This window comes from Ictalurus punctatus, chromosome 5 (genome assembly GCF_001660625.3).
Source record: "Ictalurus punctatus breed USDA103 chromosome 5, Coco_2.0, whole genome shotgun sequence".
Classification (NCBI taxonomy): Eukaryota; Metazoa; Chordata; class Actinopteri; order Siluriformes; family Ictaluridae; genus Ictalurus; species Ictalurus punctatus.
The window spans coordinates 34603767-34631311 of record NC_030420.2 but is presented as its reverse complement, the minus strand read 5'-3'; the positions used below and the strand labels follow the sequence as shown (position 1 = coordinate 34631311).

Sequence of the window (27545 nt, the reverse complement as noted above, 5' to 3'; positions counted from 1 at the left end):
ATAATAAATAAAAAAAATAACGAATAAATAAATAAATATTATCGGGGTTCAACCCGTTTAGGGCCCTTAAAGATGTTAAAAGATATTACTTAATATTGTGCAATCCTATAAGCAGCAAAATCAAAGAAAAAAGAAGATCATTTTAAGTAATCTTGGCCTTGTCTAATAAAAAAAAGCTTGTCTAATAGCTGCTGAACATTGATTGACCAATGGCAGCCATGCTTTTCAAGAATCACAATTGTCCTCGTGTACGATGATTGGACCTTGGACAAGGACAATTCTTACAAGATTTATTTATCAAGTCGTTTGGGCCATTGATTCCACATTTAGTGCCAATTTCATGTTTTGTTCTGTTAGAGTGCCACCAACTGGTCACAGTGAGTAATTTTAGATGTGCCCCAAGTTTGGTGAAATATCTCATTCCGTTCAGGAGTTATAGCCATTTAAGTAAAAGTTGATGTGCTTTTGTGAGGCTAAATCAAAAATTAAACTTTTTTTGTGCTAATATTGAACTAAGGCATCTGCTAAATAGTCATGCAAAATATAGATACATACTGTAGAACATCTTTTAATTACATACCTAATTATTTATTTATGTATTTATTTATTTACTTTAATACCCATACACTCATGCAGATGTTTAATACTCAACAGATTTCTAGAATTCTTTTTACCTTTATAAGGGCTTTAAAAAAAAAAAAAATCTTATTAAAACTGTAATCTTTTATGTCAAATTCTTAAATTTAATCAATAAATGTATTTAGAATAATACGACACCATAGGGTTGTTACTAATCTAATGAAATCAGTATATTTGCACTGCAGAGGTGCCACAGGAGCTGCATCTGAAGTGTTTAATGCAGCTCAGATGTGGCATGAATGCATCTACACTGCAATTACAACTGCATAAATAATGTTATGAGATTAATGTTTTAAATATAAAACTTAGCCTATAGAAGTATGAAATGCTGGGGGGGAAACCAAAATGAAAGTTTTATATATAAAAGTAAGACCACCAGTAGGTGGAGGCAAATCACTGTCTTAATAAGTGAGTCAATGAATCATTCATTCAAATGATTTGTTCAAAACAACTGATTCATTCATGACCGAAGCAAGGGTGCGACTCAATCAACTCCCTAGTTCAGTAGTCAGGGCACTGATCAGGGAGTCGGCCATTTTAAGGGCTGTCTCAATCAAAAAAACTTCCAGTGCACTGGAAGGTTCGCTCCTGTTACGTTCCCCTTTCTACGTCTAGGGGTCAGAATGAACATGGGCACAGAGGGAGAGTAATGTGACCGAAACATTCATCATTCTCAAGAATAAGAAACCATGAGTGAAATTTTCAACAGAATGTGCATAGCTTGTGGAGAACAGTCTTATTTCAGATGAATCCAAACAACGCCATCTTTTAAAAAGTTTTTTTCACCCTTTAAGGACGTATGTTTCGTCCATAATGGTAAAAAAGAAAAATGGCTGTGAAATAAATTGGTGGAGACATACTGAGTACATTTCTGTTCCACAGTCTATAAGGATCCTCGCCCTTAATGTAGTGTGAAAAATGTACACACCCTCCGTGACTACATTACTTAAGGTTTAAACATTTTTATTTTGTGGTGGCAGCAAGACAAAACTTTTGTACATTTGGTATCTGGTGATTTTAGAATTAGACCCACCTGTCAGATATGTTTTGTGAATGTCTTTGTCAGGTAAAGAGCACGATGGCATGGAAAGAGTATACAGGAGTAATTGTGGTGAGCTAATGCTTAGGAGTTCTACAGTACTTTGACTTGGGAACATTCCAACATGGTCCTCAGATAGGCATTATCTAAGGTACGTATATATAATATAGATCAGATCACCAGTCTGTCTTTACCCACTCCTGATCTGGAGTCAAAATGATTACTTTTTATTTCCTCGTATGGGTTTATGACACTGAGCAGTCATATACACTATAAGCACTATAACACTATAAAGGTATAGAAGCAGGCACGTTATTTTTAAAGGTTCCAAATTAATTGAACAGTTAAGGCATATTTCCAACAGAACAGAATATTAGACATTTAGTGTAAACTAGTGTAAAAAAAAACAAACCCTCAAATATTTCAGTGAAAAGATTGTCTATATTAAATGCATTATATTAGAAATGATAGTACAGTCTTTGTTGATAAGTTACAAACTCATACTTTATTCATTAACTAAATTTAATAATTTGTTTAGGAGCATCTGACTCTGGCAAAAAACTTTTATTGCATTTAGGCATACAATAAAAGTTAATAAACAAATGAGGAAGAAATGATTTGTACACTACTGCTGCAGATATTAAGTCAAACCATTTTGTTCAAACTTCAGCATGATCCATAGAGTAGCAGAAACTTATGGCACCTTATGAATACCATGTGAAGGATCAAGTTGACTCGTCACTTACAGTTGCAAAGACATGTCCTTGTGCAGGCAATGTAGCCAATAAATATTTCAATTATTTAAAAAACCTCACGTTGTTCATTTCTTGACAGAAGGATTACACATAAATCATACACATAGGTAGCTACACATGCATAAAATGTCCACAATTCTAACACATCTACCACATTCAGTCTCCAGGTTTAGTATTTTCTGATAGATTAGTTACACAAACTTATACTTACCACAAAAGTAATTTCAGAAACAAAGATTCACATAAACCACAAATGTACACATTGTTGCATATAGACCCGTGGGTAATTCTCCACTTGCTCTCTGGTTTATTGCTTGCTACTGTCCTTTGGGTTTTAACCCTCATCCTACCAACATATTTAACATACTAGGACAACTCCATCCTGCAAAGCTGATCTATTAACCGCTATTCGGGAAAGTTAGAAGCAGCTTAAGGGAGAATATTGTTTTTCTTTAGTGAAGTCCATCCCTCAAAGAATCCAGGCCATCATAAAAGCCCGAGGAGAAGCAACAAAGTACTAATTTTGATTTATTTTGTTTGTGTCATATCACAGCAAACCAGTGACTACATTTCCCATCCTGCACTGCGGCCTACAAATATGGATGCCATGGACCGCAATTCCCAGAACAATCGCCTTCATTCGAATCATGCACACCTGCATCCAATTCACAGCACAATCACAGCCACAGTTTGAAAGGACATTCTATGCATTCACTCTTTGTGTAGTATACACTTATTTGCCTGTCTCTGTTGTTACCAAGCCTTGATACCATGCTTGTTGATTCTGGTTTTGACCTTGTTCTTGTTTTTGACCTCGCCTTTTTGCCTTGCCTTGTTTGGACTGTTTGCCTGACCTCTGCCTGTCTTTGTTTATTGATTTCTGCCTGATCCTTTGGACTTGTTGTTGTTTCATTAAACTGCCATACGTGCACTTGCTTCTGTCTCAGCCTCCATTACATGAGACCATACTTGGAAGCAGCAGGAAAGCGAAGGAGACATCATGCCAAGGTAGTAAGGAACACCCAACCAAGACACAACTCTAACAAGCTTCCTCAATGGGTTCCATAGATCCCCCAGAGCCATACGATGGATTTTTTGGCTACCCTGAGTATTGTCTTTTCGACTGCCCATTACATTTATTGATGAATGGGTGTGTGAGTGTGTATGTGATTGTGCCCTGCGAGGGACTGGCACCCCATCCAGAGTGTACCCTGCCTTGTGCCCGATGCTCCCTGGGATAGGCTCCAGGTTCCCCGTGACCCTGAAAAGGAGTAAGCGGTAGAAGATGGATGGATGGATGGAGCCTGGTGCACCCTAAGCCTGACCAGAGGCAGTGGCTGGGGTTCATACTCTACTGGCTGGTTGACCAAGCCCACCAGTGGGCGGAGCGTCTGGCCCGTACAGAATCCAAGGGACTTCACAATGTAACTCAGTTTGTGGGAACTATTGATAAAGGCATTTGGGAGTCCAGTCCCTGCCATAGGTCAAAGTGGCGACCTCATCTCCAGAGCTCCAGACTGAGACCCACGAGGTGGTCTCACCTGCTGAACTCCCGTCGGAGGTCAACATGGCAACCTCCTCCCCAGAGCTCCATCACGAAACCCATGAGGTTGTCTCATCTCCAGAGCTCCAGCATAAAGGCAAATTCCTGTCCGAGGTTGAAGAGACGGCCTCCCAAGACACAATCCTGTCTGAGATCGAAGAGACAGCCTCCCAAGATACATTCATGTCCAAGGTCGAAGAGACGGCCTCCCAAGATACATTCATGTCCAAGGTCGAAGAGACGGCCTGCCGTGGCAAGTTCCAGCTAGGGGTCGGCAAGGCGATCTCCCGTGCCAAGTTCCAGCTAGGGGTCGACGAGACGACCTCCCATGCCAAGTTTCAGCAAGGGGTCGACGAGGTGACCTCCCGCTCCAAGTACCAGTCCGGGGTCGACGAGGCGACCTCCACCAGCAAGTTCCAGTCCGGGGTCGATGAGGTGACCTCCTGTGCTAAGTTCCACTCCGGGGTCGACAAGGTGACCTCCCACGCCAAGTTCCAGTCCGTGGTTGACAAGATGACCTCCCACACCATGTTCCAGTCCGGGGTCGACAAGGTGACCTCCCACGGGAAGTTCCAGTCTGGGGTCGAAGAGACGGCCTCTCAAACCATGTTTACACCCGAGTCTGCTAGCATGGCCAACCAAATTCAGCTCACGCCGAGTCTGCTGACACAGTCAACCAAGTTCTCCTCATGCTTGAAGCAGACATCATGACCAACCAAGTTATGCTCAAGCTTGAGACTGATGACACAGCCAACCAAGCTCTGTGTACATCTGAGTCTGGTGACACAGCCAACCGAGTTCAGCCAGTAGAGTGAAGAACGACACTCAGCCTGTCTGCGTGACTGAGGACGCCGCTCAGCATCCCTATACAGCCAAGGACGCCACTCCGCCTCCCTGCTCCGCTGAGGACGTCGCTCCGCTTCCCTGCGCAGCCGAGGACATCGCTCAGCCTCCTTGCTCTGCTGAGGACGTGGCTCCACCGAGGACTTTTTTTTTATTGTAAACCTTTTGCTGTAAACATTTCTAGTGTAACAATTTCTACACAACTTTTTACTGTAAATCTTTCTAATGTAAAACTTTAACTTAAACATTTCTTGTGTAGACTTTTTTTTTACTGTAAACTTTTCTCCTGTAAACCTTTTGCTATAAACATTTCTAGTGTAACAAATTCTACTCTAAACTTGTTAGTGTAAATCTCTCTCATGTAGACTTTTGCTATAAACACTTCTACTGTAACCAAGGAGAAGTGCATGAGTGTGTGTTAAACAGCTCTCATTTGCAACCTTCTAACCGATACTTTCTTCAGTCGGAATCTTGGTGCACTTTATTCAGCTTTAAAAAAAAAAATAATTAATTGATTAGCTGAACCAAGTGTGCTTACTTTAGGGTTTAAATAACTTTCAGTTAGAAAACAGGGTGACTGAGCGGCGTCCTCAGACGAGCAAGGAGGTTGAATTACGTTCTCCGTCGACTCGGCATGCTGGACGAGATCCACAGTGGGGGAGGGTGGGAGTTCGGCTTCTCCCTCTCGTACAGGGACTCTTGGACGCTGAAAAATTCTGCTGCATCCAGATTCATGGTCTCACGTTCAGTCATGATGGGAGGTTGAGACAGATGCAAGTGCAGAATTAAAAAGTTTGATAAATAACCAAATAACCATACAAAATACAAAGACACTATGACTATGAGGAAAAACATTGTGGCAAAGATTACACATAAACTAAAGAACAAAACACCACTACAGAGACAAAGGTAAAGAAATAGTAACATGAGACAAAGTGTGCAGTGCAACCTGTGGTTATATACACGAGTGCTCAATTACCAGGAACGTGATTCAGGTGCCGGTGGTCATGTGACTGTGATGCAGTGGCTGCTGGGAACTGTAGTTCAGAGTTCCTTCTCTGGTTTCATGACATATATCCATCCATCCATCTTCTACCGCTTACTCCTTCTTTAGGGTCACGGGGGAACATGGAAGCATGGGGCACAAGGCGGGGTACACCCTGGACAGGGTGCCAGTCCATCGCAGGGCACAATCACATACACACTCACACACCCATTCATACACTACGGACACTTTAGACACGCCAATCAGCCTTCATGACATATATTCTAAGCTAATAGGTTTGACTAATAATTAACTCATTATACCGACGATTATCACCTGGCTACAAAATACAGGATTCATCCAGAACCAGACAGTCGTTTATCACCTGGCTACAGTGACTTTATTCTCGTTAACTCAAAATACTTAAAATGTTGAATGTGTTGTTTGTTAAATAAGACTAATGCCTCTTTCTGGCAAATAAATAAGTATTTATTTATCATTCTAACTCAGATGAAGATCACGTTAGGTTAAAAATCCTTTTTAAAACTTTTCCCCACAGCTGCAGTAAACGTAAATATTCCATAACCTTTAATCGTTCCGTTAAGACGGTATAATAATACAAAGTTATACAGTCCGAGGGGGCAGTTACCCGACAAGGTACAGCGAGGAAACAAAAGGAAATAAGGACAAGTGAAATTCTTCGTGCTGTATATTACCATTTAAAGATTCCAGCTCTTCATATTATTTCAGTGATGCACAAACCTGAACAACCGGTGCTGCTCAGAATAAACTCTCAGCATATCAAAATGTACAATAAATAAAGTGTTACAGATTAACTTCTTTCTTTGAGCATTTCAAATCTTTCCGATGTATTTCATCCCACAGAAGGAAAATCTGATGAGGGAAGAATTTGTGGCTGAGGATAATCTCACGGTAATAGCAGGGATCATAAATGTCCAGTTTGTTAGAAGGAATAATGAGGCCGTCGGCAAAGACTCCACGGTGGTTCATGGGTCGGAGTCCGGCTCGTTGCAGACACATGCCCATGTAAACGTCGTCAATGGGCATCAGGGTGATGGACTTGGACATCTGGAGAATGGTCCTGGCAGTGAAGCGGGAGTACAGGTAGCCACCTCCACTGCAGTACGGAGCGTACACTTTGGCTTTCTCGATCAGTTCCGGGATGAAATATTTACTGTTTTTGTTCCGAACAGGTGGGCTGGTCAGGACCAGCTGGCCGATGTACAGGTGTTTGCTTCCGTTGTTATCTCTCTGCTCTTTGAGGAACTCCACCATGTTGTCCGTGTTGGCGAAAACGTCGTCGTCTCCGTTAAAGAGGAAATCTGCAGTGGGACACCAGTTCTGCATCCAGTCCAGGAACAGGACCTGCTTGAGCGTGAGGTTGTAGAAGGAATCCTCGAAGTCCCACTGCAGGATGTCCTGGTACCTCGTGTTCTCCAGCTTCAGGAGTTTGTTTAACCTCTGCTTCTTGAAGCCTGTCCCGGTGGTGCCGGTCAGGAACACGGTGCGGATCCACATCCCGTTCTGTAGTCTCTCCGCCGCCCACGTTTTGCGCAAGACCGAACGTCGTTCGTAGTTCTCTGGTGAACTTTTGATGGCCAGCAGAATAAAGGGTTCTCCTGACCTCTTTGGAATGGTGCACTTGTTAGGAACGGTGAGCAACATTGGGAAATTCCTGCAGTGGCGGTAATACAGGAAGTCCTGCATAGCAGTTGGAAAGGTAGAAAATTCCTTAATGTTAGCGAATGACACGTTTTGTTCACACCTAGGAGTCGTCATCACTAGAGGCTGCGCCTGACTAACCATCTTCGGTGATGTGATTTTGTCATATTTTTCTGGCGTGGTGATATACAGGATCAGGAGCACACACAGAGAGATCATAATGAGCAGAGCCATGGACTCCAGAGCTCGTCTCCTGCCTCGGGTTCCTTAAAACAACACAAGCAACAATTACAAACGTGAATCAGTCGAGCTGTTGTTGGAAAAATCAGTCGAGATTCCTGAATCCATTAACAATCAGTGTTCAAATTTAACATTGATCACTACAGTGATGTGTGACATTCATTGCTATGCTAAATGCCATGAAATTATCCTAGCCACATTGCTAACATGCTGTGTTGGGCGTTAGCATCTGGCATGTGTTAGATTTAGCTAATATGCTCATGTGACCTTAGGGGATGTTTATTAAACTTTTATCACTGTATTTTAATTTTAATTGCAGAGGAAAGAATTATAAAGCTTGCTAACGTTATGGTTTATATTATAGCTTGTCTCATCACTCAAACATGATGGGTATTTATTTTTTACGATAAACGCAGAGTCCGTTCATGAGCAGGCGCGTGTTCTGAGTTATGATGTCAAATTAATGCATTAATTAAATGTGGGAAATAAAAGATCATAGATTCCTTAAGACTTTTGTAGGAATCATTTATCAGACTTCATAATGAGAAGCTCCCACATCGGCTCCACATGATAAACAGAAACAATACCCTGAACTTCAAACTTTTATTGTTTAAAGTGTAAATTTGGATATTAACCAACGCTACAGCACATTCGTTCTCGTACCACGGGATTATAATTATAAAGACTTTATAGCTGATCCTTTAGAGATGGCAGTGTGAGTATATAAGTAACCTTTTTGTTTTTAGTCGCAGAAACTTGAAAAAAAGTAAAAAATCTGAAGAATTTGTCTACTTACTGTACAGCCAGCTGACGTTCTCCATGTTCACCTGAGAGAGACAGAAAAAAACAATCTTGATCTTCTTCATCTTTACTTGGTCGCACGACTACAGAGGAAATGCATAAACGGTTTAAAAAAAACAACAACAACAAAATTGAGATTACCGGATATTTTCGAAGTGCTTAAACACTGCTGAAAAGCGTGTGCTGAATTGAAGTAGCTGGTCCATTTTGTCGTAGTAAGTCTTGAGAGTGTGTGTGAGTGTGTGTGAGAGAGAGACTGAGCAGTGAGACCAGCTCATAGCAAGCTTTATCTGGTAATCAGTATTTCCAATATTGTAATTGGGTGGGCGTGGCTAAATATTGTGATGAATGCTGGGGGTTTCTCTTTGTTTGGCATTGGCCCCGCCTATCTGAACCATTCCACAGCATGTTCTCTTCCTGACTGAAGGCAGGAATGATAAACTCACCTGGAGTGGAGGATAATGGAGAGATGAGAGGTGAGAGGAGAAATAAAATTTGGTGTGATGTACCCTCTGTTCTCCTTACATCTGGTTAAACCTCTTTACAATTATATATATAGAGAGAGAGGTTTATTACAATATGAACAAATGTTAATTACAATTTAACGAAATGATCTTCCCATCTCTTTCTTAATTCTTTACCAGTTCACTCCCTACTGCACATGTGTGTGTGTGTGTGTGTGTGTGTGTGTGTGTATGTTTGTTTGTTTGAAAACTGGAAAATGGTGTCTCAAAGTTTTAATGCAGTCAAAGCAAGACAGGTGATTAATATAAACTAATTAATAAACAGTAAATAAAGATAAACAGAAATGAATATGCATGAATTAATAAATAGAAATAAACCACCAGGATTTAACAAATGTGTTTTTATTTTTCACGCACGATTTTTCATGTTAATCTTACACGTGATTTTCTCACGAGAATAATCCTTTTTCACATATGATCACAAATGGTTTACATACACACAATCACGTGTGAAACGTGTGCGATTTTTCACACAGTCACCATGACAACCCAACAACTCAACAGGACATTAATGTCAGTGTGTCGGATTAACTTGATTGTCCTGGTTGACCTCGTTAACCTCGTCAAGAAGGACATCTGGAGTTGATCCACATCTACATTCGCTTTTATCTGACAGTGATGCTCAGAACTCAACTCAAAAACTTTTCCTAATATTGAGCTTGACATCTTTTAAGGGTTCCTCCAGAGGAACAAGCGAAGAACCCTTATGGATGTAGTGCTGCATGTCTTCAAGTGATTTTAGTCTCCTAAAAGTGTTCTATTATATTATATGTGGTATTATAGGCATCTAAAATGCCTTTGTACACTTCTGAGTTCATGATACCAACAATAAACACAAGTTCACCAACGCCACTGTAGGAAAAACAACCCCAGACAGTTCAGTGCTTTATCGTACCCTCAGTGTAGTTTGGCTGGGATTCTTCTCCTGACTTTCTCTACACAAACACTCGACTATCAGATCCATGCAAGTGCAGTTTGGATTAATCTGAAATAAGACTGTTCTCCACAAGCTATGCACGTTCTGTTGAAAATTTCACTCATGGTTTCGTATACTTGAGAATGATGAATGTTTCAGTCACATTACTCTCCCTCTGTGCCCATGTTCATTCTGACCCCTAGACGTAGAAAGGGGTCGAAAAAAAAAAGGTGAAGAGACAGCCTCCCAAGACAGGTTCCAATCTGAGATCGACGATATGACCTTCCATGGCAAGTTCAGCTGAAGGTCAACAAGGTGACCTCCCATGTCAAGTTCCACTCTGAGATCGACGATGTGACCTTCCGTACCAAGTTCCAGTCTGAGATCGACGATGTGACCTTCCGTACCAAGTTCCAGTCTGAGATCGACGAGCCGATCACCCACACCAAGTTCCAGTCCAAGGTCGCTGACATGGACAACCAAGTTATGCTCACGCCAGAGTCTGTTGACATGACCAACCAACTTCTCCTCATGCCTGAAACCGAAGTCACGACCAACCAAGTTATGCTCACGTCTGAAGCCAACGTCACGACCAACCAGGATCTGCTCATGTCTGAAGCCGACGTCATGACCAACCAGGTTCTACTCACGCCTGAAGCCGACATCACGACCAACCAAGATCTTCTCATGCCCGAGTCTGCTGACAAAGACAAGCATGTTCTGCTCACGCCTGAGTCTGTTGACACAGCCAACCAACAGCCATTCCCTTAATGTCAACAACATTTTCTAATCTATCAAGGAGAATAATATGATCCATAGTATCAAAAGCTGCACTAAGGTCAAGTAACACAAGCAAGGAGACACAACCCTGATCAGAGGTTAGTAGTAGGTCATTTACTACTTTAACCAGCGCTGTCTCTGTGCTATGGTGAGGCCTAAATACTGACTGGTACATTTCAGGAATGTTGTTCCTATGTAAGTGTCATGATTCCCCCTTGAAGCAGCGTGCTCTAAGCGCGAATGCGCGAGCACCTGCTTTTCCATTGTTGACAGTAGTGACATCTGGACACGTGTGTTTTGTTTATGTTTCTGTCATGTCTCCTCCCTGTTCTGTCATTGGCTGGGATTTCACGTGTGTCTGTATTGCCCTCAGCTGCTAGCGGTTTAGACGCTGTTCATGTCCACTTATATACCGCGCGCCTCCCAGCACACAACGCGGAAGATTGTCGTAGAGTTAGATTAGTTCGTTTAGTAGTCATAGTCACGGTCCATGTTTAGAGTTAGTTCACACTGGATTATCCGCTCCCAGTTCCTCGTCATAGTTCATGTTTCTCGTTTTGTTAATCGACCCTGTTTTCTGTGACCACGACCTTGATTCATGTTTAACCCTGTGTATGCCTGTTTGCCGATTGCCTGACCTGTGCCTGTTTTGGATTACGTTTTGGATTTGTCTGCCTGTCTCTCTTTTAAAATAAACACTGTTCATACTGCACGTGCATCCGTCCTATCTCCGCTCCGTCACGATACGTGATAGAATCTTCCGCCGAAACATGGATGCAGCAGGAGGACGGAGAAAACGCAGAACCCGGAAGTCGACGCCAACCATCCCCGCTATGGACTCAGTCCAATTCCCACAATGGACATTTATGGAGTTTCCTGATCCAGTTGATGGATTTTTCGGTGCCCCAGAATATTTTCTGGTAGACTGTCAATTCTATTTCGCCAGCCTGTTAGACCCTAAGCCAGAGGAGAAGCAATGGCTCCAATTCATGTGGTCCCGGTTCTTTGGACCGGCCTGTCAGTGGGTGCAGTTCCAACTGGATAAGCACTGTAGGAACCTGGACAGTGTAGAACAGTTTGTGGAGGAGTTCATGATGCGGTTTGGGAGTCCGGAGGCGAGGGTTGAGCTAGAACAACTTTTCAGTGGGGTAAGTCTGGCAGGCAAACCTGCCCTGCCGTTTACCCACTACTACAGGCAAAGTCATGCAGAGCCCCAGCCGGAGGTTAACCTGGCGACCTCTGAGCTCGAACCTGAGACCCACAAGGTGGGCTCACCTGCCGAGCTCCAGCTAGAGGTCAACAGGGAATCTCCAGCATCAGAGCCCCAGCCGGAGGTTAACCTGGCGACCTCTGAGCTCGAACCTGAGACCCACGAGCTGGGTTCATCTGCCGAGCTCCAGCTAGAGGTCAACAGGGCGGCCCCAGCATCAGAGCCCCAGCTGGAGGTTAACCTGGCGACCTCCGAGCTCGAACCTGAGACCCACGAGGTGGGATCACCTGCCGAGCTCCAGCTAGAGGTCAACAGGGAGGCTCCAGTACCAGAGCTCAACCCTGAGGTCCAAGTCCAAGTCAAGTCTCCAGTCTCTGAAGTCCAAGTCAAGTCTCAAGTCTCTGAAATCCAAGTCAAGTCTTAAGTCCCTGAGGTCCAAGTCCAAGTCAAGTCTCAAGTCCCTGAGGTCCAAGTCAAGTCTCAAGTCTCTGAAATCCAAGTCAAGTCTCAAGTCCCCGAGGTCCAAGTCCAAGTCAAGTCTCTAGTCTCTGAAGTCCAAGTCAAGTCTCAAGTCTCTGAAATCCAAGTCAAGTCTCAAGTCCCCGAGGTCCAAGTCCAAGTCAAGTCTCCAGTCTCTGAAGTCCAAGTCAAGTCTCAGGTTCCTGGTGTCACGTCCAAGCCTGCTGATCCAGTTGACCAAGTTCCGCTAATATCTAAGCCTAACAACCAAGTTCTGCTCACGCCCAAGTCTACTGACATGGCCGACCATGTTCTGCTCACACCCAAGTCTACTGACATGGCCGACCAAGTTCTGCTCACGCCCAAGTCTAACGACACGGCCGACCAAGTTCTGCTCACGCCCAAGTCTAACGACACGGCCGACCACGTTCTGCTCAAGCCCGAGTCTACTGACCCGGTCGCCCAAGTTCAGCCCATGCCAAGTCTACCGACCCGGTCACCCAAGTTCAGCCCACGCCCAAGTCTACCAACCCGGTCACCCAAGTACAGCCCACGCCCAAGTCTACCGACCCGGTCGCCCAGGTTCAGTCCATGCCCAAGTCTACCGACCCGGCCACCCAAGTTCAGCCCACGCCCAAGACTACCGACACGACCACCCAATTTCTGCCAAAGCCCGAGTCAGCTGACACGCACAGCCAAGTTCTGCTCACGCCCGAGTCTGCTGACACGGACAACCAAGCTCTGCTCACGTCCATGTCTGCTGACATGCACAACCAAGTGTCTGTTGACATGGACAACCAAGCTCTGCTCACATCCCAGTCTGCTGACATGACCAGCCAAGTTCAGCTTGCAGGCTCCGCTGAGTACGTCGCTCTGCCTTCCTGCTCAGCCGAGGATGTCACTATGCCTTCCAGTTCAGCCGGGGACGTCGCTCTGCTTTCATGCCCCGACGAGGGCGTCACCGTGCTTCCCTGCTCTGCTGAGTATAGCGCTCTGTTTCCCTGTTCAGCCGAGGACGTCGCTCTGCTTTCCTGCTCTGCCGAGGACGTCGCTCTGCCTTCATGCTCCGCCGAGGACTTCGCTCAGCCTGTCTGCCCGGCTGTGGTCATTACTCTGCCTCCCTGTTCAGCCAGGGATGTCGCTCCGCAGTCCTGCTCCGCCGAGGACATCGCTCCGCCGTCCTGCTCCGCCGAGGACGTCATTCAGCCTGTCTGCCCGGCTGTGGTCGTTACTCTGCCTCCCTGTTCAGCCAGGGACGTCGCTCCGCTTCCCTGCACCGCCAAGAACACCGTGCGGTTTCCTGGCTCTGCTTGGGACATTCAGCCCAGGGGGCCAGGGCCACCAATGAAATGGGATGACTCATGGCACTCCGGGAGAGGTGCCTTTGGGGGGGGGGTGGGGGGGGGTGGTTCTGTCATGATTCCTCCTTGAAGCAGCATGCTCTAAACGCGAATGCGCGAGCACCTGCTTTCCCATTGTTGACAGTAGTGACATCTGGACACGTGTGTTTTGTTTATGTTTCTGTCATGTCTCCTCCCTGTTCTGTCATTGGCTGGGATTTCACGTGTGTCTGTATTGCCCTCAGCTGCTAGCGGTTTAGACGCTGTTCATGTCCACTTATATACCGCGCGCCTCCCAGCACACAACGCGGAAGATTGTCGTAGACTTAGATTAGTTCGTTTAGTAGTCATAGTCACTGTCCATGTTTAGTGTTAGTTCACACTGGATTATCCGCTCTCAGTTCCTCGTCATAGTTCATGTTTCTCGCTCTGTTAATCGACCCTGTTTTCTGTGACCACGACCTTGATTCATGTTTAACCCTGTGTATGCCTGTTTGCCGATCGCCTGACCTGTGCCTGTTTTGGATTACGTTTTGGATTTGTCTGCCTGTCTCTCTTTTAAAATAAACACTGTTCATACTGCACGTGCATCCGTCCTATCTCCGCTCCGTCACGATACGTGACAGTAAGTATACAAAGAAGTATACACTTTCCTATGTAAATGTACAACGTTTTCTAAGATCTTGGACATGAAGAGGAGATTTGATATTTGTCTATAGCTGGACAGTTGACAGGGGTCGAGGTCAGATTTTTGAATCAAGGTTTTGATAACTGCTAGTTTAAATGATTTAGGTGCATAGTTACTGCAAAGGGAAGAATTTATTATTTTTAGAAGCGGTTTCATAGCTTTAGTATATTTAACCTGCAAACGGAAATATGGTACAGCTTTAAAATAATTTAAAGTACTTTAAGGACCGCTGATCTGCCTTTTTAGCCTTACTTTAAAATCTAATTAAAGGTACATCACAGCGACATTTGAAATCTATTTCTGTGAGTCTAATGCCATCGTCATCATCATCCATTTGATTATGTAAAGTTGGTTTAATTTACTCGTTTCATGGATAAACCTGTTATGGAATTTAAATCCCAAATGTAGATATAATTTTTTTTGTAGCTGCTGTTATTTCAAGGCTTTTAAAAGTATGTTCATGACATTCCACATGATCAAGGTCTGTTTGATGAAAATAGAAAAAAAAATGACGAAAAAAGGCATTATGAAATAAAAAATATTTTATAATAGGCCTATAATGTTTTATTATAATACATTCTGTTATTTATTAGTTAAATGATTTAACATGTTGTAACATATTTATTGATGCATTTACTTGTTTCATTATTTATGATCATAACCATTATTTAAAACATGTTTAGTTCAAATGAATTAAATAAATATGCCTGTGATTTCTGCACAGCACAATTTAAGGAGCACCGAATCCCTGGGCTCTTCAAATCACACACCTGTCTGGACTCCTCTCTGGAGAGCAGAGATTATGGTCTACTCAAAGTCATACTGCCCCCTGCTGCTCATCTAAATGTACTGAAAATGCCATCTAAGCAGAAAATTCCACCATGGCTCCCTGTCTTTCATAAATGGGTCCCAAATGGCTCCATGGTAGCCAGAAAATCGTGAGAAATGCATTCAGCTTTTCTTTTGTATTAATGGCTCAATAAATCTAGCAATAAATCACGTCAGTAATGACTTCAGGAAGTTAAAAATCCCACGTCATCCAACCATCATCTCTTTCATGTTTCTGGTTATAATCTGAACTTCTTGTGAAAACACTGCACTTTGATCAGAAATAAATAAATAAATAAATAAAGGCAGATGCTGCACCTAGTAGAGGGCAGGTGTAAGGTTAAATTACATTTGAAGGCTACATTAAAACTAAGTAAATTAGTAATTGTAAAATGCATAATTTACATTGAGACTGGGCTGTAACTGGTCTCTCTATAGTCAGGGTCTTATAACTGGTCTCTCTCTGTTAAAACAGTTTCTTCATCGCACTTGAGCGGCTTTTATGGATCTGCTGTAATTACGTGAGTCACTGGGACTGAGAAACTACGAGCTGAAGAATAAAAGTCTGTTTAAAATCTTACATACTGTACAAGTACAGACGGAGAATTGCTCTGATGTAATAACTTACCTCAGCCAGTCATGAGTGAGGTCATATATTTAGACCCAGTTGGACTTGAGATGATGTTTACTCATTTTTTCCTCTTTTGGGAAGTGAGGCAGGCTCATCTGTACATTACTCTAATCCATATGAGCATCCACATGACCCCGGAGCTCTGGACCGATTCCAAGAGAAATCTCAAGTTAAATGTTCTCGCAATTCTTAGTCAAAGTTCTTAAAAAAAGTTTATTAACGAGCCAGGCTGTAAAAAAAAAAAAAAAAAAAAAAAAAACTTTTACGGAAATATTAAATACTTTTACAAGTATACTCAGCCAAGAAAGAAATCCTCGCCCTGCTGTGTGATGTGTGAAGATGCTTTGCAGAAAGGAACGACCCAAAGCTGAACCACAGCGCTGCAGAAAATGAATCACTTCTCACCCGAGACACCTCCGAGCTGGAATTACCAACAACTTTTTACCAACGGGGTAAAAAGTTACCCTGAATTACCCTGAATTACCAATGGGGTGGCTGTGGCTCAGGTGGTAGAGCGGGTTGCCACTAATCATAGGGTTGGCAGTTCAATTCCCGCCCCACATGACTCCACATACTGAAATGTCCTTGGGCAAGACACTGAACCCCAAGTTGCTCCCAATGGCAAGTTAGCGCCTTGCATGGCAGCTCTGCTACCACTGGTGTGTGTGTGTGTGAATGAGACACAGTGTAAATCACTTTGGATAAAAGCGCTATATAAGTGCAGACCATTTAACGTTACAACAAAGTACAACTGTTGCTCATGTGTGTATTTTTCCTCCTGTCCTTTCTGTTGTCTTTATGTACGTTTATGAATGCATTATGTTTTGTTTATATTTATTAGTATGAAGTTAAAAGATACGATGTGTATAAATGTGAAGTGGATATATGGACTGGAATTATATTAAATAACATAAACAAAAGTGTATGAATAATTATTTCCCCTCACTATATTCATAAACACTTTTTAGTGATTGGTAATAAAATCTTGATGTTATAGCTTTTTCCTGAAAAACTGACTGCAATGTTTCCAGAAATCTACACATAACAGTCCATAATACTGAAGTGTGGTGGTGGTAGTGTTGTGGATAAAAAATGTCATAAAATAAACATGAGGGAGACCTAGTATCCAGTAAAGGGGAGAAGAAGAAAAGACGGGCACCAAGACACACAGAAGTAGTGTGAGGCGGATATTGACTGATATTGAATATTGAATTGGAATTACACGTTAAAGATCTTTAAGAGCAGTAGTAGTCAAAAAAGTCAAAAAGAGGTATACGAGCTGAGTTGAGGAGTGCTAATATACACACACACACACACACACACACACACACACGCTCGTACAGTCAAGGGCGGGCAAGTAGACATAACACACACACACACACACTCTCCCTCTCACACACATACTACAATAACTTTATAAGAATAATAAAAAGGAATATTAAGATATTTTAAGGGTAATATCTTATAATAATAATATATATACTCTTTATAAAAACCAGAATAATAGGATATGTGGGACAGTAGAAGGGTAATATAATGATATTATGAAGTAGGAAGTACAGTAAACCGTGTTTTCAAGCAGTATAACTATATATAAAATAGAGATATAGAGCTAATATGAAAATAAATTATAAACTAGAAATGCAGGCTCGCAAGGAAGGCCTTAATTTTAAGAAAGAACCATGAGGAGCCATTTATAAGGGGGGCTGAGTCAAGCTGCCCCCCCTCGAGATAACGATAAGACCAAGGTCCCTCTAGGTTGTTTAGTCTTGTCCACGTTCTATCCTCTGGGTAACTGAAAACTGAAGTTTCTGATTCTCTGGGTGACTGAAAACTCTGGTTTCTGATCCTCTGAGTAGCTAAAAACTCTGGGTTTTATTTTCTGGGTTATTAGAAATGCCTGGGTTCTGATTTTATGTGTAAATTAAAACCCCTGGTTTCAATTCTATGTGTAAGTGAAATAGCCCTTTTCTGGAACATAAGAGTAAGGTAAATGAGCTCTTTTTTTTAACCCTATTGGTAGTGAGATCATAGTCTTCTTGAAACATATGGGTTATTTACTGTGTAAGTACAGTATAAATACTGGAGCTTAAGCTCAGGGGATTGGGATCACCTCTGAGAATTCTCATCGGTGTGGATCTCGTGTGGTGGAATGGAACAATAAAGCTGGACCCTTGCTTCTTCTCACTCACGGCTGGTGTATTTTTTCTATCTCCAAATGGGCTCAGAGGTAGATGTGAGTATTGGCTTCTAAGTTGAATTTTAAATGTTTTTGGGTAATAGGCTAAATTTGAGCCAACAGTAGCATCGTCTTTAGCATTGTCCATTTAGTTGGTTCTCTGAGTAATCCCCTCTTTACTCGGTCACTGACTTTTGGTGGACTACCTCCTGGTTGTGCCTCGTTCTTTCGATATGTTCAAAGTTTGAACTTCTTTTGCCGCTTTGCGTGCCCTTTTTGAATTTTTTTTGTTGTAATAGATATGTATATATTTTAAATATTAATGTTAATGAATCTGTGTATGCAGAACCCCATTCCTCTTCTCTTATTTTCTTACTATTTCTTTTCCAGGGGTTATTTTTTGTCTCTGTGTTAGTCGAAGATGGTTTTATATCATTCTCAAGCCTTTAGCAAGTAAAATTCATCCTTCTTCTGAAAACAAAGTTATTTCAATCCGATTTGCCTTTCTTTACTTTACTTTTCTTTTCTCTAGCTCACTTGTTTTCTTGTCGAAAGCATCTCGTCTGTCCATGATTAAACATTCTAGAGTTTTGGCCGTTTTTCTTTAGCCAAGTTCCCATTCCCACGCAATGTTGCTCAGCCTAATACAGGAGTAATATTAAATTCCCACATGGCCATGTTTATGAGCCTGTAAGAGCTGTGAGGTTAGAGACAGGGAGTTAACGTGGCTTTATCAGAGGACATAAAATTCCTCAACAGGTTCTGGATTCTTGTATTTCCAGTCAGGCACGTCTCCTGTAAAAAGACAACACAAAGCCTCACTTCCTCAACACTGGGACAATATCTCACAAGCACCATTATCCTTTATCAGATCAAAGCCTGAAGCAGTTCTGCTTCAGCAAATGGTTCCACTTGGACACACAAGATTTATGTTTCCCCAAAACACCTCCTGCACAAGTCTCATCCATGTTTCTGTCTTCAGACTAATGCGATGTTCTGAATTGCACCACGACACTTCAGCACTTCAGTCTCACAAAACAAGAATAAGGATGTGTAAAAGCTTTAGTGTTAACACAAACATCACACTTTTCTAACAGTGGAGAGGCGTAGTGATGACTAATAATAATCACCGCTGTATTTAAACTTCTGACTTGGAAAAGTATGATTCCTTCTCATCAGAAATGATCATCCACTTTAAAAACAGTTAAGCTCACATTTAAGCCTTAACTACTGAGGAATTCACAATGAACGAAGAGAAAGAGAGAAAAGTGTTGATAGAGATTTCACTTTCTCACTGAACAGACACTGCATTCCTACATTTCTGCTTTCTGGACTTTTCTACACCACACGAAGATCTGAACCTCTCAATCTGTACTGATCACAGTTTACAGCAGGAAACACTGTAATAACAAGAGAAATAATTCTAGAGGACCCACACACACACACACACACACACACACACACAGAGAGAGAGAGAGAGAGAGAGAGAGAGAGAGAGAGAGAGAGAGAGAGAGAGAGAGAGAGAGAGAGAGCAAATGAATTAAACACAAAATAAAACTGATTTACCTGTAATAAGTCCTGAAAACACAGAGCAGATCTGTGGAAGAAGTGAAGAAGAGAAAAACATCAGCTACGAGTGAGTGTGTGTGAGTGGGTGTGTGTGTGTATGTGTGTGTGTGTGTGTTCTGAAAACAAGTGCCAGATTACTGTTTCTGTGTTAACAATTCAGAACATACCTGAGAGGTACAGAGAGAGAGAAGGGGGTGGGGGGGGGGGGGGTGTGAAGGAAAAGCGGTAAAGTGTAAATTGTGTATTAACACACACACACACACACACACACACACACACACACACACACATTTTACTTTGATCCACCCAGAAACACATTTTTTTTTTTAATCTCAAGCAACATGTTGCTGATTTCAGTTACAGAAGTGAAAAAGCAGTTTTTGGAGAATTTTTTGTCTCCATTCAGAGAATTTAAGGGTGTTTCAGGTTACAGATTAGTAACGAGAAGGACTAGACTTGGATGACTAGTACTAGTACTACTAGGGTATGCCAGTAACAGCATGCGATGTCACATGACCATTCATAACGGTAAAATAGCGTGTCATGCATATGATCGACGTGCACTCAGAGATGTTCAGGCCTTGGTGTGAGTGTGGGAAAAATCAGACACAAAGGTAGGAAATGTTTGCTCCTCCGGTCACGTGCCAGAATGCCCTGAGCATAGCATGAGCCAAATCATACGCTATAACTGCCTGGAGCGTGTGCTGTTCATAGTTTAATGTAAACACCATTCATTTTACATTATGTACAAATTTAAAAAGCTAAATTTGAATTGCATTTATTCAACCGTTATACTGACAGCGAATCATACTGAGACCAAGATCTCGACCTACTTCTGTCTTGAAAGTCAAATAAAATAAAAAAATTGTTGAAGCTTGAATGACTACGGGTGCAAATGCAAATAAGAGCAGTATTCTACGAGAGACAGGCAGACAAATCCAAATTGTAAAATACAGATGTGGTCATAAACAGGTAAAACAAGGGGTGAAGAATGAGGGTGAGAACAAGATCTAAACTTGTTTTGATGATGGATGACATGAAATGAGGAACAAATGCTTGGTATTCTGAAAACTCACGTAATACTTCAGGAAGTACAAAGAGACACGTGGGGTTTAACTGACAAACTTCATCAGAAAACACAAAACACCCGGGACTAATGACGACACATACGGTGAACACCCAATGACAATACAGAGTTAGGAGGAGACAGGACATAAAACATAACAAAACACGACAAAAGTCATCAAAGTCAACGTCACTGAAAAACTCAAGCTCGCGCTACAGCGCTGGCGCGAGGGCAAATCGTGACGGTGGGTTTATTTCAATTATTTTATATTGGGCTCAAAATGACCCGTTGCTTTCACCATATAAATATAACACAAATAATGTTTACTGGAAATTTCTGAAAACTGAATGATACAGTTATTATTTACCACCCAAAAGGACAGTAAATAAGCTTTTAAGTGCTAATGTGGACTGTACTTGGTATAAAAGCTGCAATTTGTATTAAAGAAAAGAATTTATTTTCATTTCACACAATACGCAAATTAACTGTAACTTTCCTGAAATAATTAATATGTTTGTTTTTTCCAGACAAAATTAAGTACATAACTAATAATGTTTTCAGAAGAATTAAGTGAACATTTTGCTATGATGTTTAGTAAAAGTAGTTTATTCTTGGGGACCCCAGCTCCTGTATGTCCCTGGATGTGAAATACGTTGGTAGGATGAGGGTTAAATTGATAAATAAATAAACATCATTTTTTTGTGAAGAAGAGTTCTGTCCTCTGACTCTGTAGCTCTAAATTCGAACATTTCACTACAGTAAAAAGTTATTAGTTATTTACACGTGTGGGAACGAACTTGAACGTTTCCTCAGTTTCTTCACGCAGATGAAGCTCTTTTGTCCCCGGGTTAATGAATATAACGTCTCCCGGCAGTTTGTGAGAGGGGTCCTACAACACTGTGGTGAGAACAGCAGTGAAACTTGTAGTAATATTTCCTCTTACCATAAATAATGTGCAGCACCGCCATGTTCACCTGAAACACATTCAAACTGTACATTAATGTACGAGACACACTGTCGTGTGGAATACTTCACTTCTGACTCGAAAAAGCACGATCCCTTCTCATCAGTAATGATAATCCACTTTTAACAACAGTTAAGCTCACATTCAAGTCTTGACATTAGAAACAGAATGAACAGGAATTCATAATGAACGAAGAGAAAGAGAGAAAAGTGTTGATAGAGATTTCACTTTCTCACTGAACAGACACTGCATTCCTACATTTCTGCTTTCTGGACTTTTCTACACCACACGAAGATCTGAACCTCTCAATCTGTACTGATCACAGTTTACAGCAGGAAACACTGTAATAACAAGAGAAATAATTCTAGAGGACCCCCCACACACACACACACACACACACACACACACACACACACACACACAGAGAGAGCAAATGAATTAAACAGAAAATAAAACTGATTTACCTGTAATGTGCTGAAAACACAGAGCAGATCCGTGAAAGAAGTGAAGTAATACTACTGTGAAGAAGAGAAAGACATCAGCTATGAGTGAGTGTGTGTGTGTGTGTGCTAAACAAAGTCTACATTACAGTTTCGGCAACAGTCGGCGATTTATACACCCTTCCCTGGCGGGGGGTGGGAGTGGGGGTGGGGGAGTAATTAAACACACACACACACACACACACACACAAACACACACACACACACACATTTTACTTTGATCCACCCAGAATGACATGAAAAAATTTTATCTCAAGCAACATGTTGCTGATTTCAGTTACAGAAGTGAAAAAGCAGTTTTTGGAGAATTTCTTGTCTCCATTCAGAGAATTTAAGGGTGTTTCAGGTTACAGATTAGTAACGAGAAGGACTAGACTTGGATGACTAGTACTAGTACTACACACTAGTATTACACTAAAGGTCACAGTGACAGCTCAGGAGACAGTGAACATCAAGAAGTGATTATGAACTTGGCAAATGAAGATAAGATGAAGGTAAGAATAAACAGAAGTGCTGGCAATTAAAGCAAAGAGAGGACAACTGCGAAAGAAAGAAAGAAAGAAAGAAGGTAGGAAGGAAGGAAGGAAGGAAGGAAATACAGGAAGTTGCAGAAATTCAGAGACTGAGTGAGGAACTGAAGTAGTTTAAACATCTCCGATGATTTAAGAACCTTTAGGCAGTTTGTAGGAAGTCATGATTACATACTGACCGTGGAATTAGTGCAGAGATCATCTGAAACTTGTATCTCCAAATTCAAGCCTCATGGTGAGTTCAAATGAAAGGTGCATTAAAGTTTTGTGTTTTTCGAACAGCGCTTCAGTCTGAATGAAATAATGTGAAAGAGAATGCAGTAACAGGAGTGGAACAAAACCTGTTCATTTGTGCAAGAGAAATAAATAAATAGACAAACAAGAAAGTATCAAATATATACGATATACGTGTTTGCAGATGAAAGAACAATAACACGAAGAATTATAAGAATAAAGGGGATTACAATTACACTCAATCAACACTATGTTGTTCTAAATGGAAATCCCTTTTAGCCGATACAGTCCGAGTAAACGTATCTAAAATCTCCGCTGGCGTGCCCCAGTGCTGCACCTAACCCTGGATTATAGCCTGCACTACCCTGTTCATGGATTTGCAGTAACAAGGATTTAACGTAATCTACCAGAGACAACCATTTCAGGGTAGATCGGAATAAATTCCAACATCATTTATTACCCAGGTAATTTCAATAATAACTCTTAATCCAATTCAAAAGTTAACAAGCAGTAATTAATAATATATAAACATCACATAAAACACAAACAAGAGAACTGAGATGTTTACCTGGCAATGAATCTACATACAGCAGCTGTGCAGGAGATCTGTCTGTAGAGTCACCGAACCCTTGGCCAGCTCTTCCTAAATAACCAGACACTCTGTAGGTCCACCAAACGGTGTCGATTGTGGTTAGAATTGGAATTTGAACAGAATTAGGGATTAATCAGAACGTAATCGGGCCTACTCATAATGGTGGTCACACTCTTGACCTCATACTAACATACGGACTAAGTATAGAAAATATTATCATTTTTCCGCAGTCTGAAGTCGTCTCAGACCGTTATCTTATCTCGTTCATAATACGTACTGATCATAAAATTTCCACCTCGCCTCGCTACCGCGCAAAACCTACTTTCACATCAGCTACTGCACCGAGCTTCATAAATAACCTCGCAGAAACATCAGTTAGATTTGGATCACCGTCAGATCACACAGAACTCGATCAGGCGACTGAAAGCTTGGAGTCAACACTCCGCTACACGCTAGATAGAGCGGCTCCACTCAATAGGAAAATAATTAGAGAGAAAAAATTAGCACCCTGGTATAACGATCAAACGTTAAAGTAGTAAATGACCTTCTACTGACCTCTGATCAGGGTTGTGTCTCGCTGCTTGTGTTACTCGACCTTAGTGCAGCTTTTGATACTATAGATCACACTATTCTCCTTGATAGATTAGAAAATGTTGTTGGTATTAAGGGAACAGTCCTCTCCTGGCTCAGGTCTTATCTGACCGATCGTTATCAGTTCATAGATGTAAATGGTGATTTCTCCATGCGTACTGAGGTTACTTTTGGAGTTCCACAGGGTTCTGTTTTAGGCCCACTGCTTTTTTCTTTATATATGCTCCCTCTAGGTCAAATTCTTTGTAAACATGGAATTATCCTCCACTGTTATGCTGATGATACACAGTTGTATGTTTCAGTGAAGCCAGAGGACAGACAGCAGCTTAGTAAAGTTGAGGACTGTGTAAAGGACATTAGACGTTGGATGATTATTAACTTCCTTTTACTTAATTCTGATAAGACAGAGGAACTTGTACTAGGACCACGTGTAGCTAGAAGTAATCTTTCTGATCACATGGTTACTCTGGATGGTCTTTCTGTTTCATCATGTGCAGCAGTAAAAGACCTTGGAGTGATTATTGACTCCAGTCTATCATCTGATGCTCATGTAGATAATATTACTAGGATAGCCTTCTTTCATCTCAGAAATATTTCTAAAATAAGAAACATATTGTCACTACATGATGCGGAAATACTAGTTCATGCTTTCATCACCTCTAGATTAGATTACTGTAATGCCTTACTGTCTGGATGTTCCAGTAGGAGCATAAACAAGCTCCAGTTAGTCCAGAATGCAGCTGCTAGAGTCCTAACTAGAACCAGAAGATACGACACATCACCCCGATCTTATCCACACTGCATTGGCTCCCAGTAAAATCTCGCATTGATAATAAAATACTACTACTGACCTATAAAGCACTAAACGCTCTCGTGCCACACTATCTAAGTGACCTTTTGGTTTTATATGATCCGCCACGCCTACTTAGGTCAAAAGATGCAGGCTATCTGACGGAACCTCGAATAGTGAAGGCTACAGCAGGGGGAAGAGCTTTCTCTTATAGAGCCCCACAGTTATGGAACAGTCTTCCTATTAGTGTTCGGGACTCAGACACAGTCTCAGTGTTTAAGTCTAAGCTTAAAACGTATTTGTTTACTCAAGCCTACCCTGACTAGATTCTGTTCTACTACTTCGCAGTCATAATAATCTTTTTTCTCACTCTCTCCTTTCGCCGAGCCCCACACGAATTTACTGGAGATGCTAGAGATCCAGATCCTTTCTGCCTCTGGATGGAGCTCAAATCTTCTTTAATTCCAGACTGCTGGGACTACGGCTGCTCCTAACGCCATACAGACTTCATATAAATCCATAATGAACTTTTTCACACTATCTGTTGTTACCCAGATGAGGACGGGTTCCCTTCTGAGTCGGGTTCCTCTCAAGGTTTCTTCCTCTTAAAACATCTTAGGGAGTTTTTCCTCGCCACCGTCGCCACTCAGTGTCTTGCTCAGCTGGGATAAATTCGCACCTTTAATATCTGTACACCGTGTTGATATTTCTGTAAAGCTGCTTTGAGACAATGTCTATTGTAAAAAGCGCTATACAAATACAATTGAACTAAATTGAATTTGGACCAGTCTGGCATTTGGGAGTGCTTAGATATCTATGAACGGATGTACCTTATTTACATACAGGATATAATTAGTGTGAGAGCCCTGAGGAGGGTAGGCCATAACAGCATGCAATGTTTTTCTCTAGATCTTATATAATGTTTGAACTGCTGCTGCGGGAATGAGACCACATCTCCAGAAGCACCGAGACCTTGTGAAGGATACTAAACATGTATAGTCAACTTCTTATTCACATTAAAAACATACTATGTAATGCATATAGACCTTAGAAGGGTGTGGCCAGAGCCCATGACAGAAAGAGCTGCTCCAACGGAAGTTCAAAACGCTTGATTGTCACGTGATTCGCGTAGACTTCAGATATTTCCGGGAAGTTTTTAAAACGAAAACGTTCTTCGTCCACACTGGCGTTTCCACTGTGTTTCAGAAACGATCTCCATCCACACTACACGACTGAATATGCATGTCACATGACCATTCATAACGGTCATATGGTAGGGGATTTGACGAATCAGGGAGGGATACGCGACAATCCAGACGACCCGATCAGGGGGCGAATGTGGGCGGAGTCACGCCTTTGTTTTCAAAAGTCTTCGTTTTGGTCTGTTTAGACTGAAACATGAGCCCGGGGTTTTCAAACCAAAACGGTGTCTTCAGCGATTCCGAAAGTCTCCGTTTTCGAGGGTCGAAAACGCTGGAGTAGCGTCGACAACAGTCGTAACCATAGCGACAGTTATGCGAAAATGCAGTAGTGTGAACAGGGCCACAGAGTCAGGTAAGTAAATACAGTGCTGTGAAAAAGTATTTCTTCTGTTTTTGTCTATATCTCGTACTAAATAGTTTTAGATCTTTGAACGAAATACAACATAAAACAAGGGCAAGATGAAAAAACACACAATACAGTTTTTTTATTTACTTATTGAAACAAGAAAAGTGATCAAACGCCCATCACCCATGTGAAAAACTAATTGCCCCCTTAAATTTAAAATCTGGTTGTGCCACCATTAAGAGCAATAACTGCAACCAAACTCTTCCGATAACTAGAGATCAGACTTTCACTTACTTCTAGGACTAGGATTTACTCGTACGCTTTGGATCGTTGTCTTGCTGCAGAATCCAGTCACGCTTGAGTTTCAACTTACGGACTGAAGACCGGACATTCTCCTTTAGGATTTTCTGGTAGAGAGCAGAATTCATGTTTCCCTCAATTACTGCAAGTTGCCCAGACACTGGTGTGATGATCTTTTTGTGGAATTCGAGGTTTGGTTTAAACCAGATGTAACTGGACCTGTCTTCCAAACAGTTCCACTTTCACCTCATCAGTCCACAGAACATTCTCCCAAAAGGTTTGAGGATCATCAAGGTGTGTTTTGGTGAAATTCAGACGAGTCTTAATGTTCTTCTGGGTTAGCAGTGGTTTTCTCCTCACCACTCTTCCATGGAGCCGTGTTCCCCCAGTGTCTTTCTGATAGTGGATTCATGAACAGTGACCTTTATTGATGTAAGAGAGGCCTGTAGGTCCTGTGATGTTGTCCTTGGCTCTTTAGTGACTTCCTGGATGAGTCGTCGCTGTGCTCTTGGAGGAATTTTGAAGGTCGGACACTTCTGGGAAGGTTCATTACTGTGCTGAGTTTTTCCATTTGGAGATCATGGCTCTCACTGTGGGTCTCTGGAGTCCCAGAGCCTTTGAAATAGCTTTGTACCCCTTCCCAGACTGATGTGTTTCAATCACCTTCTTCCTCATCAGTTCTGGAATTTCTTTCAGCTTTGGTGTAGTGTGTTACTGAGTAAGATCTTTTAACCAACTTCCTTTCCAACTTTGAAAAAGTTCTATGTAAGTGTAGATG

General features: G+C 41.9%; 2 protein-coding genes and 1 long non-coding RNA gene across 5 annotated transcripts in view; 1 reads left to right on the top strand and 2 right to left on the bottom strand.

Moving 5' to 3' along the window:
* The window catches only part of LOC128632868 (uncharacterized), a 52152-nt gene extending 36801 nt beyond the window's left edge, over positions 1-15351 (top strand). Inside the window, exon 2 of the long non-coding RNA XR_008396496.1 lies at positions 15170-15351. This is a non-coding gene — a long non-coding RNA (uncharacterized LOC128632868). The remainder of the gene's footprint in view (positions 1-15169) is intronic.
* LOC108265849 (N-acetyllactosaminide beta-1,3-N-acetylglucosaminyltransferase 3) overlaps positions 1-22245 on the bottom strand; it is a 56754-nt gene extending 34509 nt beyond the window's left edge. The window contains exons 1-2 of one of the 2 annotated variants that reach the window (XM_053680505.1): positions 22147-22245; positions 21662-21708 (exon numbers count right to left, since the gene is read on the bottom strand). In XM_053680505.1, coding sequence (XP_053536480.1) covers positions 21662-21686 — 25 coding nt within the window. In that variant the 5' untranslated portion in view covers positions 21687-21708; positions 22147-22245. Of the gene's footprint in view, positions 1-21661; positions 21709-22146 lie in introns of those variants that run through there. The other variant, XM_053680506.1, reaches the window with a different exon arrangement.
* On the bottom strand, positions 1586-22251 carry LOC108265514 (N-acetyllactosaminide beta-1,3-N-acetylglucosaminyltransferase 3). 2 transcript variants are annotated; one of them, XM_053680508.1, is made up of 5 exons: positions 22147-22251; positions 21662-21692; positions 19650-19680; positions 8524-8554; positions 1586-7753 (listed from the first exon to the last, which is right to left on the bottom strand). In XM_053680508.1, exons 4-5 carry the CDS (start codon positions 8546-8548, stop codon positions 6630-6632), a joined length of 1149 nt encoding a protein of 382 aa, XP_053536483.1. In that variant the 5' UTR covers positions 8549-8554; positions 19650-19680; positions 21662-21692; positions 22147-22251; the 3' UTR covers positions 1586-6629. The 2 variants fall into 2 exon arrangements, with proteins under 2 accessions (XP_053536483.1, XP_053536482.1); XM_053680507.1 differs by lacking the exons at positions 19650-19680; positions 21662-21692; positions 22147-22251 and having other exon boundaries at positions 8524-9284.
* Positions 22252-27545: the final 5294 nt, after the last annotated feature.

Bases quoted from the DNA above. Each gene is read 5' to 3' on its own strand.
- LOC108265514 (XM_053680507.1), bottom strand. From the start codon at position 8,593: ATGAAGAAGATCAAGATTGTTTTTTTCTGTCTCTCTCAGGTGAACATG. The intron at 7,754-8,523 runs GTAAGTAGACAA...TGTTGTTTTAAG, and splicing joins GAACGTCAGCTGGCTGTACA to GAACCCGAGGCAGGAGACGA.